This window comes from Lynx rufus, unplaced genomic scaffold, assembly GCF_022079265.1.
Source record: "Lynx rufus isolate CCGP_SWC_20201006 ecotype Redwood Valley unplaced genomic scaffold, mLynRuf1.p SCAF_13, whole genome shotgun sequence".
Taxonomy (NCBI): Eukaryota; Metazoa; Chordata; class Mammalia; order Carnivora; family Felidae; genus Lynx; species Lynx rufus.
This window is the reverse complement of record NW_025814827.1, coordinates 35,813,443-35,829,581: the sequence shown is the minus strand read 5'-3', so window position 1 is coordinate 35,829,581 and position 16,139 is coordinate 35,813,443. Positions and strand designations below refer to the sequence as shown.

The 16,139-nt window shown below is 45.6% G+C and overlaps 1 protein-coding gene across 3 annotated transcripts in view; it reads right to left on the bottom strand.

Annotated features, from left to right (window-relative positions):
• RASGRP1 (RAS guanyl releasing protein 1) overlaps positions 1 to 16,139 on the bottom strand; it is an 83,752-nt gene that overhangs the window by 24,219 nt on the left and 43,394 nt on the right. For 2 of the 3 annotated variants that reach the window (XM_047075338.1, XM_047075339.1), the window contains 4 exons: positions 12,269 to 12,374; positions 6,325 to 6,387; positions 5,230 to 5,361; positions 2,974 to 3,127 (listed from right to left, as the gene is read on the bottom strand). In XM_047075338.1, coding sequence (XP_046931294.1) covers positions 2,974 to 3,127; positions 5,230 to 5,361; positions 6,325 to 6,387; positions 12,269 to 12,374 — 455 coding nt within the window. Of the gene's footprint in view, positions 1 to 2,973; positions 3,128 to 5,229; positions 5,362 to 6,324; positions 6,394 to 12,126; positions 12,156 to 12,268; positions 12,375 to 16,139 lie in introns of those variants that run through there. The other variant, XM_047075340.1, reaches the window with a different exon arrangement.

Below are 16,139 nucleotides of genomic sequence, written 5' to 3'. Positions count from 1 at the left end.
TTGGTTGAGCGTCTGACTTTGGCTCAGGTCATGATCTCACAGTTTGTGAGTTTGAGCCCTGCATTACGCTCTCTGCTGTCAGCACAGAGCCTGCTTCGGATCCTCTCCCTCTCTCTCTGCCCCTCCCCTGCTCACGCTCTCATTTCCTCTCAAAAATAAACAACCGTCTTAAAAAGATGGGAGAATAAAATCTGGCCTATCCAGGTCACAGAATTGTTAATGTAACACAACAATGTGTGAAAGCACTTTCTTTACCTTTTCAGAGCACTGCACACGTGAGGTGCTACTGACAGGGTAATTATTAACCTCATGCTGAAACAAACCTGTTTGGATTTCCTTCAACTCACCAGCTCGGGCAGAGGCCATGTGAATGGGGTACATGAAACCCACTTAGCTATTACAACATAGTGACCACAGTTTTCCAAGTGGACAAAGGTACTGACTATGGCTGACGGTGAACAGCTTATGTGAAACTGGAAATGTGTCAGGAGATCGCTGTCTAACCAATGATTGCAGCTATCTTGTCCCTATCACAAACCCTCCTCTGTTCAGATAGTATGACCACGAGGGACAAGTCGTCTGCTCTGCTCTAGCAGGCCTGTGGAAGCTTTTGGTGCGGTTTCCCAGGGATGTTGAGCTCTCTGCTTCTGAACTCCCCTTTGAAATCAGATGTGACACAGTTTAGCCAGGAGAACATTGGGTGCAAGTGATGGGGCTTTTGAGGGAAAGATAAAAGAGCCAGTAAATGATGTGCTGCGTTGCCTTTCCAATGGCACAGAGATGGCAGAAGTTCATGTCAAGATGAAGCCTCCTACTTCTGGGTCCCTGAGTGACTGGGATCCGCAGAGGCCCTGCTGATGCACGGTAGCCTTCTACTGTCAGTAAAAAATAAACTTGCCTTTGTTAAACCACTGAGATTGGGTGGGGTGGGGGTAGGGGGGGTTGTTACTTCAGTAGACGAACCGTAGTCCTGCCTGACTTGTAAGCAATACACTGATGAGAAAAACTCATAACCTAAACCAAATACATGCAAATTAGCTGAGCCCCATCTTGCTGTGCTGTGATTGCTGATGGGTGGAAAAATAAGAGCAGACCAAAAGTACTCAAGATGGACACATAAGTTGGGGCACCCAGGTGGCTCAGTCAGTTAAGCGTCTGACTCTCGGTTTTGGCTCAGGTCATGATATCAGGGTTTGTGAGTTTGAGTCCCGCGCAGTGCTCTGCGCTGAGAGCTGTGGGGCCTGCGTAGGATTCTCTCTCTCTCTCTGCCCTTCCCCCTATGGGCTCCCCCTCCCCCTTTCTAAATCAATCAATCAATCATGAAAAAAAAAAAAAGAGGGACACATAAGCAATCTTACTGGTTCTGAGAGAAAGTTCCCATGACTCATTCCAGTGAATACATTCATATACCCTTCTCTCTGTAACACTGAATCCACTTGTTTTTTAATATAATTAGTACTGTCATAAGTACTATAATAAGCAGGAAATAGCAAATGAGAGGGACACTACTGTTTGGGAAAACTGCTTAGAACTGTAGGTGAAACAAAATCCCCCAAGTCCTCTTCTGTGAAGGCATCATGCCACCCCGAAGAAATAAAAATTTAAACTGATGTTTTCATTTGCAAATAGAACGTGGTCTCAACTCGGGCAGAGCACTAGCTCAGAGTCCTAGTTCAACAGCAGTTTCTTCCGCCTCTGCCGGTCTGAGCACTGGCGTTGTGCAGACATCCCGGAGGCCTGCTGGAGCCACCTCGCCAGCTGGGGCCTGGCACAGCTCAGATTCCCCGTGTGATAAATGGCTCTTTTCAGTGTCCCTCCCTGTGACACGGGAGGCACTGCCAAATGGAAACTCCCCGGGAGGAGCTTCCCAGTCAGGGCCTGTGGTTCTGTCAGGGTGGGGGGCGGGGGTTGGTTTGCCAGTGAATCAGTGCTTGGAGGCTTGTCTCCACATGGGAGTTGGGGGGCTGGCTGAATGGCCGCTCGGCTGTGTGTAAACGGGACGATGTCAGCAGCATGGGAGAAAAGATGAAGTAACTCTGTAACCTGGTTTGTAGTTCTCCTTCCAGACACAAGCAGGCTCAATAAGTTGGCGCTGAGTGACAAAGAGTCATGTGGCCCCAGCCCTGGTCTGACTAACAGGCTGAGTGACCTTGTTTAGGCCACTTTCTGAGCAGCCCGTCCCCTCATCTGGGGAACACAGGTCATTCTAAGAAATGTATCCGGCAACTAGGTAGTCTGTATTTTTAGAGCAAAGTTGAAGACTGTCTTTTGGCAGGGGTGGACACAGAGTGGACGACAGGTGTCATTTCTCAGGAAAGCATATTGGCCAGCGAGGGTCTGTTGGCATCTGACATGCCGACAAGTTCTCTTGTACAGAACCAGCGTTCTTTGGTATCACATAGGGAGTTTTAAGGAGCAAGGTTTGGGTCAGCATGGTTTATCTCTAGAATCACGGGTGACTGCTGGGCCCTGTCAGCACTCTGTCAAGAACTCGGCTATATTCTGGGCTAGAAAATTAGTCTATACTTTATTTCAGGATTTCCCAGAGCTATTCAAAGACTATCCTAGAATCAAACTCTGTAAGGACATATCCTCATTTTTTTTTTTGAAGGAAAATTTAAAAATAAAAATCTGGAAGCCTAATGGTTATCAAGGGTAAGGTGTGTGTGCGTGTGCGCGCGTGCGTGTGTATACTTGTCTATGTATGCGTGCAGGGTGTCACCTGTGCCCACAGAACTGTCACCTGAGTGAGTGGTGGGATGGCATGGAGGACAGGAGGTGAGGAACACAGCGGAGAAACAAAGAAATTTCTAGTGTACTCGTTTTCCAGACTCTACAAAGTCTGATGGGAAAGCCTGAGCTTTGGAGGGGTGGAGGGACTCCAGGGTTAGATGGCAGATGAGCTGTTGAATTGCTCTGCTTATTTTCTGAAATAGCACAGGGAAGTTTTCCTCCCGCCCCTTGGGTACATACGGATATCCTCCGGAAGGACTTGAACTCAAGGTACGTGAGGTGCTCGGATAACTCTTCTGGTTCCAGGTGGTCAAAGAGCAGGGAGACTTTACGCTTCTTGCTGGTGTTTGATTTTATCCTTTGAGTCAGTTTCCTGGACCAGTCACGGGCATTGCTTTTGTGGGCAAACATGAAAGGGAGAAGATGGGGAAAAAGAAATAGGTCAGAATTATTTTTTAATTCGAGTAAATCTACAAGAATATACAAAGCACCATTAGCTAACTGTCTTCGACCAAAACAAAGCATTAACACTTTCCTCAAATCAACTTTTTTTTCTAGGGCACCAACAAGGAAAGCCTTGCTTGTTTTCAACAAACCTTCTGAGCATGTCAAGGGGAACTGGGTAGAATGTGTCTACTTTAAGGCCGTGGAAAAGACAGTCTCGGGCACTGGTCACAGTTTCCTGGCCTTTCATCCTTGCTTTCCTTTGTCCCCTGGCATGTCTGCTGTCTCCATGCCCTCTGTGTGTCCCTTCGTTCTCCTGAGGGTGATGGGGACTCTCTCTTTGGGTTGGAGATCTCAGCTTTGGTGCCAGGAGAGCGCAGAGAACCACAGAGATGAGAAGCTGTGCTTCAGGCAATCGTGCACGAATGTGTGGTCACTCTGAGCAGACTTGTGGCATTTCCCTCAGATATTCCCAGCCACTAAAATGACCAAGGAAACCTAGCTAACCCTAGAGTGCCCCCCCAATCCCCACATTTTCTTATAATTCTTATAATTTCTTATAATCGATCGGTGTATTTCAATTTCCCTCACTAAGTTAGCAGAAGGAAGCAGCCATATTTTGAGAGGCAGCAGGGTAAAGATCTGTGTTTCCCAAACTGGTATTCAGGAGCACCTTGTCTCTTGACAAAGGGTTCTGTGCTTAAATGAGTCTGGGAAATGCTACAGATTCTGTAGCCCCGTTGGCTAATGAACACGTTACAGGGTGAGATGTGCTGCAAAAGGGAAGCTTCACTCACTACCTCTCAAGCAGATCTGGTCAGGCACTATCCTACTGACTACTTCCCAAAGAACTTACTGTGGGAAATCCTGGTAGAAAAAAGCCAGCTAGGTACATACTGGGACGAAGACACTGGGGTGTGAAAACTGCCCTATGCCCCAGGTTCTATAACTTTAAAAAGAGAGCATTGTTACTTTGAAATTTTATATTAAAAAAATTTGTTTTTAAGTTTTTAAAAAATTTATTTATTTTTGAGAGAGTGAGTGTGTGAGTGGGGCAGGGGCAGAGAGGGAGACAGAGGGTCTGAAGCAGTCTCTGCACTGACAGCACAGAGCCCGACATGGGGCTCGAACCCAGGAACTGTGAGATCATGACCTGAGCCGAAGTCTGACACTTAACCGACTGAGCCACCAAGGCACCACTCTTTGAAATTTTATCTTTCAAGTTGTAAATTCTAAGCAGAGAAGTACAGTGAATCCAAACTGTCATACAGAAAAATATTTGGGGCCGTGAAATGTGATTCTGAAGTCATTTCTGTGTGGCTATGGGACAGCACATTGCCAGGGCTGTCACCGTCCTGCTTCGGCTCTGCCACTGTGTGACCCCAAATGACCTTGCCAAGCCTCCATTTCCTGGGGTGTTGGATGAAATGATCTCCAGAATATGCTTCAATCCTAGAAGTCTATATTCCAGGGATGTGTATTATTCCAAAACAAAGTGGCCACACTGAGAAAACCTTAGCACGCAGTGTGTGTGTGCACGGTCCTCTCCCTGACTTAGGAAAGGCTCTCCTGCTTCCAGAATGGGCCAATCTCATAGATAAGAAATCCAAGGTATGATCTGAAATATTCCTGTGAGCCTTCCCATCTCTGCAAGTCTAAGCATCTGTCGTAGACACCCATACAGGTTAGAAACCCTCAATGCATTTTTGCACCACCCCTTCCTCACTGACAAGGGCCCACACCTGAGGCATGTGCTGCTGACGAAGCTTAGGCAGGTGCTTTCAGTTTCTCAGGACCTGGGTGCATTTTAGTCACTACCTTGCTACCTGATTTCTTTTCCACTGGGACTTTTTTTTTTCTTCTGCTCTTGGATATTAGTCACTTATAGCTTTATCTGCTTTCCTATTAAATGTCAGTCTCTTCACTTTTCAGCCGATCAGATGCAATCTGAGCCTGTGTGAGGGGCTTCTCCGAGTGGGCCAAGAGCAGCTGTCAGAGGCGGCACAGAAGGGGGGGTGGTTTGGAAAGGCGAGCCCGAACCCGGAAACTCACATCTGGGTCGTGTCAATCAGACGGCGGTGTAGCTCCTCCCCGTTGGCCTTCACCAGTTCCTGGAACTCCTCCATGGTGTGTGTTAAGCTGGCATCCATTTTAAACATGATCCAGAATTCTGTTATCCAGTATCTAAAAGGTGGGAGTTAAAAAAAAAAAAAAAAAAAAAAACAATCCAAAACTGCAGCTGAGGACTCGTACTTTGGTGGGTTCTTCCCCATGAAGAGGAATGAGGAAGACACAGAGGCTGGCCTGTCCTTCTACATGCCTGGGAACACAGAATACATATTCTATATACAGAATATGAGGGGGTGGGGGATGGGAAGAAAACCACCTGCTGGCAGTCCTCTGCCCCTGCAAACTGGCATGCTGTGATAGGAGGTGCGAATCATAACAGAAAAAGCCATGACAAAGATTTAGGCACCAGCATGTGTGTCACAGATAATTAGAAGGAGCACAGCTACAGACAGACCAAATGTCCAAAGACAGGTAGTGCACATGTAAGTTACACTCTATCAGATCTCAGAATATTATATGGCCATTAAAAATACTGTCTACAAAAAGTTTTTAATGATGGAAGAAGATTCCTATGATATGAAATGAAAAATATAGGACACAAAATTCTGTATGTATTTTGATCTCAGCTATGTTAAAAAAAATCTGCTTAGAAAAAGGAACAGAGGAAATATCCCAAAATGTGGGGTGGGATATGAATAACTATTACTAAAGTTACCCTCTCTTCTGTATTTTCAAAATGCTCTAATATGACCTGTTTTACTTTTATAATTAGGAATAAAAATGAAAAAGAGAAGAGATCCTTCCTTATCTCTGTATCTCTCCCTACTGCCATTTGATATCAAAATGCTATCAGACTGAAGAAAAGGCTGGTATGAAATAGTAAAGCTCAGCCATGCTAGAAAAACACTGCTCCAATAAGGGATCTCTGGCACGCAGCACTGCCCTTTCCAGTCTCCCAGAGGTGATGTATGGACAGGACAGGATAGGTGGGGAGCACAAGGAAAAAACTAACACCCCTTGCTTCAGTCTTTCATTTCCGCCCGCTCCACAAGTCCCAACTGCACCCACAAACATTACCTTACAAAATAGCAGATCTTCAGGCAAAGCCCTGGCGAATTCTTTGCCAAGGCATCCTTATAGGTAGGGCTGTTGTTAAGGGAAATAAAAGCCTCTGTTACAGAAACCAAACAACTTCTTATCTGTGGAAGTATTTGCTAAAACTACCCCCCTCCCAGATGTTTTCTTCTCTTTCTGGCCATAGGATAAAAACCAACTTGATGTGTGCAGCTGTATGCATATTATCACCTTGGAAGGGTGACAGTGGTAACCTTCCATGTAGCCCACACTGAAATGGCTTGTGGAAAGAAGGAGAAGTCCTTTGCAGGAGGAGAAGTGGGAAGCCAACAGCATGGAAAGGTCCCAGCACAGGTGGCCTCTATGAAGTGAAGGGGCAAAAGGCTTCCTGCCCATGCCCAAGAGATGAGGACTCCCACTGAAACAACTTAAAAAGAGGAGCCCCTCTCTTTTAAAGTGATTCCAGTAATGGATAAACAATTTGTGCTGTAAGTTAGAAGGGGAATGAATATTCAGATATATTGTCATAATTAAAAGCAGTAATGTGAAAAATGGTAACATATACACCTAAGGGGCTCAGTAGATGGACCTTGCAAGTTGTGATGGCAAGTCAGACAAAGCCATGTGAACAATCCAAAATACAATCATTGATCACGTTTAAGGATCCATGGCATTCGGAATATTCCATGAGAAGGGTGCCATCCTAAGAATATCAAAGAATAGTAAGATCCCATTAAGTTTGCATATCTTTAGAAATATGTGGAAAGAATATTTCTTTTACGAGCCAAAGAAATGCAAAATCCAATCCAATGGTGAACCTAGGTGGATCTACCACTTTTGATCGACACACTGAGGAATCAGGCTGGTATGTGCACTGTGCGCCCCCGCAAGGCGATGCCTTCTTTCCCTTTTAAAAACTGTGCCATCATAACTGCAATACAGGGGTCAGTGATTCCCAGGCCCTTCTGGGAATTCAGTAGGAGTAGTCCAGTGAGGAGGCCAGTGAGTAAGATGGCAGAGATCTCAACGGGACGGAGTGGTCTTCCTTCAGTGGGAATGTGTATTCTAAACCTCTGAAAAATTCACACGTAAGTACAGAAAAGGGAAAGTCCACATCTTAGGATTAGTGTTTTCTGATTAGGAAGGAATCTGAGCATTTGGGGATTTTGTCTCCCTGTAATATTTTAGAGCATATTAGAACGATAGTCTTGAAACTTTGATTTGGAATATATAATTAAGTGCTTTAGACTTGTGCTTTTAAACTGAAATCTTACTAAGTTTAATCATAGTTTTGGAACTTCTAAAATAATGGTAACTGTTTATAACTTCAATGTACTATTATAAAAACCATTTAGAATTCAGGAAGGCATCTTAAGTATTTAAAAATAATCCAAAATTTAAAATTCATAATTGTAGTTTAAAACCATTGGAAGTACTTAATTACCATTATTCAAATTAACCAAACATTTTTCAAGGTCCCTTAAAAATGCTTGGTGAAACATGTTAGGCTTATAGAAAGAATAATATTTGCAAGCTAAACCTGAATCCCTAAAGAAGAGCTATGGTTGTATAATTTGTACTTTTAATAAAATGACTTGAATTTAAAAACTAAATTTTAATAGATTCACTGCCTATAAAATCTGTCTTCAGAAGCACCAAAACAAAAACAAAACACAAAAACCCACATGCATAACAACATGGACAATAAAAATTAAAACCCCAGGAAACCAGCAAACTGCATGCAATAAAAGGCTTTGATGACTGCCTTTCTTTGGGCATAGAAGTTAAGAGGGAACCAGAATGACTTTACATTTCTTATGCTGCACTGCTGAGGAAATGTCTGCCTTCAGTGCCAAGAGATTCAAGCACAAGGCACATTCCAGATCAATAGGTCTCAGGTTCTATACCTCTATTACTTGATGTACTTCTCGAAATTTTTGTCTTCCTTTCTAATGGGGAAGGCAGAGAAAACATACTTCTCCTTTAAAACAACCAAGTAGGGGGCGCCTGGGTGGCGCAGTCGGTTAAGCGTCCGACTTCAGCCAGGTCACGATCTCGCGGTCCGTGAGTTCGAGCCCCGCGTCGGGCTCTGGGCTGATGGCTCAGAGCCTGGAGCCTGTTTCCGATTCTGTGTCTCCCTCTGTCTCTGCCCCTCCCCCGTTCATGCTCTGTCTCTCTCTGTCCCAAAAATAAATAAATGTTGAAAAAAAAAAAAAATAAAAAAAAAAAAAAAAAAAAAAAAAAAAACAACCAAGTAGATCTATAAATCAACATGGTGCCCTTTACTATGGACTTTTCTTCCTCCCAGTCACTCCCGGTCCTTCCCTCCCTTTGACCATCCATCCCTGTGGGCCGAGGGCCGAGGGCGGGGCAGAACCTGTGTGAACCAGTCAGTGTGCATGCGGGTGCTCCGCATGCAGGGGGCAGGCAGGCAGGGCACCCATCCTAAGGGCAGAACCTCCCCGCTCATCAGAGCCCCTAAACCATAGCGAAGGCAGCCCTGAAGTGAGGCAGAGCACCCGCTTTCTCCCTTTGGGAGAGAAGGGGAACACCCAGTATATGCAGGCCAGTAAAAGAGGCTCAGGGGTCTGTCTGCCTTGCAAGGCTTAAGGTCATTGTTTGCTGGAAGCTTCAGGCTCCACGCATTTTCCTTCTCTTCACAGCTGGTACCAGGACTATGAAGTACAGTACAGTTCTGACTGTACTTTTCAGGCATTTGAGCCATTCAAAGCATGTTTCAAAATCCCAATCTTTTTTTTTTTTTTTAACAGTGAAAAATCAGGAAACAACAGGTAACCCTAAGCTTATTTAACTAATAATTCTATTACTCCCAGGTCAGAAAACAGAGACAGACACATGAAGAGAAAATAATTCTGCCTCCAGTGTTTAACCTGGGTTTCAATATTTCATATTCCCTTCTTAGAATCTCTTCTACCACCCCAGACCTGAGCAAAGCTTGAGTTTTTCACCTAAAAGTCCCAATATAGAAAGAGTATCCAATGTTTTTCATGAATGGTAAGGCAACATTTGTTGTGTCCAATCATGAGATGGTCCCTGAGCTAAGTTCTAGAGAAACAAATAAGCTTTGGTTCCTGATGTCGATGGACACACGGATTAGTAGAGGAGACATGTAAGTGGATAAGTTACAGCGTATATATTTTTAATATACGTTAAAAACTTATATATTTTTCTTAAGTTGACTTGTAATCAAATTAATTTTTAGTACCTTTGCAACTTCCTATATTACTAACACAAATCAAACAGCAGCTAGACGCAAAGTTTCGGCAATCGACTTGAAACAGTCATCTATAAAGATCAGAGCACATATGTATCACACTGGCAAAACTCAGACAGAAGTCTTGGTAGGTCAATTTATTTAGCTAACAGAATAGAAATACCTCACACTTTCTGCAGTCATGGATGGAAAGCTTTTCAAGGCAGGTTACATCCGGACCAGAGAGGTGAGACACATTGACTTTAGCAATACAAAACTAAAGTGACAGGAATTAGATTTTCGAAGCATTGTTTAAAAACACTAGATGTATCTTTAAAAGGGAGGGGTGTGTGGAGGCCTGAAAAGGTCAGGAAAGACTTCACAGAAGGATCCTGAGTCTGCTTGCTAGGCAATGAGGGAGGCAAAGGCATCCCAGGCACAGGTGTACTGAGCAGTTCCAGGTTGGGAAGAAAGGGCTTCTGGGAGAGCTGCAGGGTGGAGCTGAATGGACACCCCAACTCAGACTGTGGAGGCCTTGTCCTGGCAGCTGAGGAGTGGGGCGTTACCCGTGCGGCCTACAGGGGCTCTGGAGCAACGGGCTTATGTGACGTGCTTCTCCGGAAAGTAACGTCCAAGGTGGCTTGTGAACTGGCACGTGGGGGAGAACAGCAGTCCCAGAGAGGGGCCTAGGAGAGAAGATGGAGGCCCACATGAAGCCCGGAGTGGCGGGGGGGCGCGGCAGGGGGAGAGAAGAAAACAGCTAAGAGTCATTTCTGAAGGAGAAGCCCTGGGACTGAGTAGTGGACTCTGTAGGAGGTGAAAGGCAGGGAGGAGTCAAGTGTGCTTCTGAGGTTTCTGGTTGGGGCGATTGGATGGGCGATGACACCATGCACTGAAACTGAAACTGAAAATGCAGGTGTCAGAGCAGAATTAATGGGCAGTAGTTGGAGATGAAGCTGGTGAGAAAATGAATTAAGGCTTGAGCATATTACGATCCAAGTGTTGGCAGGACAAATTAGTCCAGATATTTTTTACAAAATGGCTTGGGTTAAAGAAATATAGATTTGAAAGTCCATGGCACCAAAGGATGGAGGTGGAGAGCCTGGTGGGGAATCACCCAGGAAGGAGGTAGAGTGAGAAGTAAACCAGGACACCGTCCCCTGATTTAAGATGTGCTCAGAGAAGGCGCCAGATGGGAAGTCAGAGGAGGGGCGGCTCAGGAAGGAGGAGAGCCAGGGGGCACCGCCTGGGAGCCCTGCAGGAGAGGGTTTGGAGAAGCAGGGGATTGTCCACAAAGCCCAGAGTAAGCAAGGACAGAAAAGAGCCCCTGGCCTTAGCCACCAGGAGGCCACTGGTGCCACCAGGAGGCCACTGGTGACATCAGAGGAAAGTCTGAGCACGGGTGGGGGCCCAGGCTCAGTTAAGGAGTGAGTGGGAGTTGAGAGATTGGAGATAGTGAGTGCAGACTATTTTAAGACATTTGTGCATCAAATTTCTAACCCTAACAATGGAACAGAGGGAAGGCAGGGCTGAGAAGTTTATTTTTAGATTGGGGAGACTTGAATGCGTTTTAGGCCGAGGGGCAGGTGCCATTGAGGAGGCAGAGGTGAAAGTGGAGGAAAGGGACAAGGGTGAGGGGTCAAACCTCTGGGGGGGTGGGAGAGAGCAGGGGGAGGGGAGAGGGTCTGCCCACCATGGGGACAGCCAGGGGCACAATTGAGTCCCTAGACCAACAAGTGTTTCACTGAGGAGTTAATCACTGATACTGTTTAGAACTGTTGGTACGTGGACTTAACAAAAAGTTGGAAGACTGAGTCAGCTTTATGACGGTTTAAAAATTCTCTGCAGACCAGACACCCACTTACGACCTGCACCTCTAATTACAGAGACCCCTCCCAATGCTCTTCCCTTGGAATGCTGCTGGAAACATCTCCTTTGATCTGAAACGTAAAGATTTATAAGTAGGGTTATAGAAGAGATTCAGTCTCTTCTGGTGGCTTTTACCTTCTGGTGTGCCATGAGATGAAATGGGAGGGGGGTCAGGGGAGGGGTGAAGGATCAGAAGAGCTACCAGTCGTGACTCAGTGCCAGGGACCCGGGCTTCAGGTGCTCAACAGTCTCACCCCAACTACAGCCACAGCTTACACTGTGCTCCGCGAGCAGGAGAGGGCAGGCTCCTTCTTCACCCTACTCGCTTTGCACCGCGTAAGACAGTTAAAATCCAGCCAGGTTTGCTGGGCTGAGAGCCATCTCTGCCTGAAGCAGAAGCACCAGCAGACTCCAGCTACTGGGGTGTCATGCAGCTCTTTCCAGAACCTGGGGAAAATTGAGGAATTGGACAGGAAAGCCAGTTTCTCATCTGAGTTATGACTGCACCCCCCGTCAGTTTGCACAGGATGAACAGGGATTCTTACTAACCTACAGGACACGTATTTTTACTAGCCAGACACGCTGAAGACCACTGTGTTTGCCCGTTGCTGTGACTACTTGCCAGAGCAATCAGCATTGCTAATACTGCCCCACCCAACAGAAGTGACACATACGTGTGCATGTGCACGCGGACACCCAAGACACACAGACAAACCCCATACCTCTCAAAGGACATTTGGACCCATTTACCACTTGGGGTTATTCCAAACCAATCAACATGAAAGCAAATTTCAAATCTCAAGATTTGAAATACTTTTGAATGAATCCCGCTTGGGGACCATCAGCCACTGTGCTAAAGGATATAGGGTGACAACTTTCTGGAGCAGTTCAGCAGAGGAAATGATAATTCGGTGCATGGCCAGCATGACTTGCAACAGTTGGTTACTTCGACACAGGTTTCCATCTGCATCTGAAAGCATAAAGAGCAGCATCTGAGCGAGGCCCCCGTGAGAAATGAGTCCTCCGCGGGACACGTGACAACCCTCCGTCAGTTGAAGGTGGACGGCCAGAGAGGGGGTACTCCACACAGTGCTCTTCTCCCCTGTCTTGAGCACTGCACACCCCTCCCTTCTCTGCTTCTTACCCTCCTGCTGCATTCCCTCCTTCCCAAATTGTTCATTTTGATGTTCTTTAACCACCCCACCTGAAAGATGGGAGAATTTGGGGAAAGGGATAAAATTTGCACTGTATCCTTGAGTCTCTGTTGGAAACAGAAGCAGATACAAGTTTTGTGGGGCCTAAAGTGCATATAATGGGGGGGGGGCCTTTCTAGGGTCAGAGTGAAAAAACACAGTCTTAACAGATTAGAGTTAAACATACTACTTTTGTAAAATTGACAAGAACACACGATGGCAAGAATACACAACTGTGGCTCTCCCATGGCCTTGGAAGGTATTCACACCAGTGAGGGGCCCTGAACAAGCTTTCCTAGTTTTAGAGCAATATGCCTCTGGATGAAAATAAAGGAGGAAGACTATGGACAAACATTACATTTGGAGATTGATGGGTGGGTTACAAGTATCCATGATGGTTCACTTCAAAGATCATAGCTAGCTAGGTTTTCCAAGTCTCAGCAGGAACCAAATAACGAGATGCATTCTATACATGGCATTGGGTGTAAATACTCCCCTTGGAGTGGTTTTCAAAATCTTTTCAACAGCTGTGGCCTGAAGTGTTGGTTATTTGCTGCCAGATCTATTCTCTGTCCTTCACCATGGATTGCATAACCCTTGCCAGCCAGCTTCCAGTTGGGTTCAGCCACGGGGAAGCATCAGCAACAGATGGGAGGGGGGAGGACTCAAGATATTTCTCTCTCATCCCCTCTCTGCTTTGGCGCTATTTCCCTGATAGCAGCTATAGGCCTCTTCAGTGAATGACCACACTGGCTGGCCACTCCCCCATGACTCCAGCTCTCATTGGATGTAACACTTTTAATCTTCCTTGACCCTGTGGCCCTAGGTGGTGGTGATGGGGGTGGGGGGTAACTTGTGGTTGTTGACAGCCTGGGTGCAGCATCCCTTAACAGCATCCTCATCTCTGTGAGGAGTTCCTTTGTTTGAGTGCTTTCATTTAAACAAACCACATGAATTCGCTTCTCTGACGGGAACTTGAATGATTCCGGGCACAGTATCAGATGGAAGAACAGACACGACTTGCCCTGCCATTTCATCTCTCCGAGGGCACCAAATGATAAATGAAGGACACGGGGCTCAGGATTCAGAAAGTCCTGGCTCGTCCTCAAATGATGACCTGAAGTCACAGTTCACTGAGAAAATATGAGTGAATGGACATGATCACTTACCTTCCCCTCACCAACCCCGCCAATTCGTGCACATGCTCTTACTCTCACTGCCTGCCCTCCCGTTTCCATGAGAGGCCTTGCAGAGGCCATGGCTTCCACCATGCCTGGGGTCTCCTCCGTTCTCTAGGGTGATGATCCTGCCTTCGTCCACTTTCTCTCCTGCATTCTCAACTCTTCTCTCTCTCCTGCCTTACCTACCCATGGCATTTAAACATTACCCCTGCCTTGCCCCAATCTCCTATTTAAAACAAAATGAAACAAAACCTTAAGCTTTCACCGCCTCTAAGACTTCTCCGTTTCTCTGTTCCCCTTTGTAGCAGAACCTGTCATCAATTTCTCACCTGCCATTCATTTTCAACCGTCCAATTTTGACTTTTATCTCTGTCCTCCCACTAAATATTTTATTCTCAGGGTCACCAAATCCAATAGTTTCTTTCTCTGGCTTCATGTTAACTTTATGAGTCAAGTTGCATTCAGCCCAACCCAACCTAAGTTGACAACCATCTTTCCCGGAACACTTGCTTCTCTTGGCTTCCACGACATCACACTGTCTCAGTTTCTCTCTCACGCTCGTCTTCTGTCTCCTCTTCCTCTGCTGAGCATTTAAATGTCACCACACTCTGTGGCTTAATCCTCCCACTTCTTTTCAAAATAATTTAAAAATTTTGAAACTTGTTAAATTTTAAATTGAAAATTTTAACTTTTTAACTTTTTTAACTTTTTAACTTTTTTCTAGGTGAACTCATCTATTCCTATGGCTAAAATCCCACATCTGTTTGCTGATGACTGCCCAACTCTTATCTGTAGCCTGAGTACCAAACTAACATGTCCAACATCCTCCTTGGCAAAGTTACTCAGACGTCCAATTTCAAACTTAACTAACTCATCCCAACAAAACTCTTGACCTCTCTCTCCGCACCCCACCCCCCCGCCCATTCCTCCTCGTCCTCTCAGGAAATGACAGCACCAACTACACTCAGTTACCCCAACAGAAAACCTAGGAGTCATCCTTAATTTGTCACTTTCCCTCACACACAATCCATCAGCCAGTCTTGAATTCTACTTGCAAAATGTCACCAGTACCACCCAAGAGTGACCTAAAAGACCCCTGCTTCCCCTCTTGTCCCCCTACAATCCATCCTCCACACACACACCAGGAGTGAGCCCCTAAAACCCATAAACCAGGTCATGTCCTTCATACAATTTCATGGATTCCATTACACTTGTAACAAAACACAAAATCCTTGCTGTAGCCAGTGAAGTTCCATATGTTCTGCCCCCTTCTACTATCCCCCACTTCATTTCACACCACATCACTCCTCTCCATCCCTCTATTTACACCTCAGACCTTCCAAGGTTATTCATGCACCTTATGGCCTTTGCATTTGATATTTCCTGCAATGTGGTCTTTTTTTCTCTTGGCCTATTCATGTCATTCGGGTCTCAGTTTCAACATCACATCCTTGGAGAGGTCTTCCTTGAACCACCTGAGGTGGCCATTCCCCTGCCTGAGATTCTGCACAGCACTTATCATCCATTATTAGAAGTTATCTTTTTGTTTGTTATTTTCTGAGTCTCCACTAGAATATAAGCTTCATGACACCTGAGCCCTGTCTGTTTTTCCCATGACCATATTTCCAGGGCCTAGAACAAGGAGGATACATGGCAGGTATTCATTAAATAGTTGTTGAGTCAATGAGTGAACTGTACCAAACAGGAGAACCCTTAACTTTTCATGTTTTTGGATATTCAGTTTGCTTTGTCATAAGCTATTTTGCTGATGAGATACATAATCTACACACTTGTTTTCTCAAGGTTACAACTTGAGAAACTGGGGCACCTGGGTGGCTCAGTCAGAGCATCCAAATCTTTATTTTTTATTTTTTATTTTTTTTAATGTTTATTTTTGAGACAGAGAGAGACAGCGCATGAATGGGGGAGGGGCAGAGAGAGAGGGAGACACAGATCCGAAGCAGGCTCCAGGCTCTGAGCCATCAGCCCAGAGCCCGACGCGGGGCTCGAACTCACAAACCGTGAGATCGTAGAGCATCCAAATCTTGATTTCAGCTCAGGTCATGATCTCATGGTTTGCAGGATCGAGCCCTGCATTGGACTGACTATGGCACGGAGCCTGTTTGGGATTCTCTCTCTCCCTCTCTCTGCCCTTGCCCTACTCATACTCTCTCCCCCTCTCTCCAAAATAAATGAACTTTAAAAAGAAAAAAACAAAACTTGGCAAATCATCTTTATGAAGTATTCAGTTAGGCTGGTTATAGTTCTGTCACTCTTTCATCAATTCTTCTCAACTTAGTGAGGAAGGGTTAATATCATGTTGGGCATTTTCACCACCAGCATCTTGGCCCACAAGTGTTT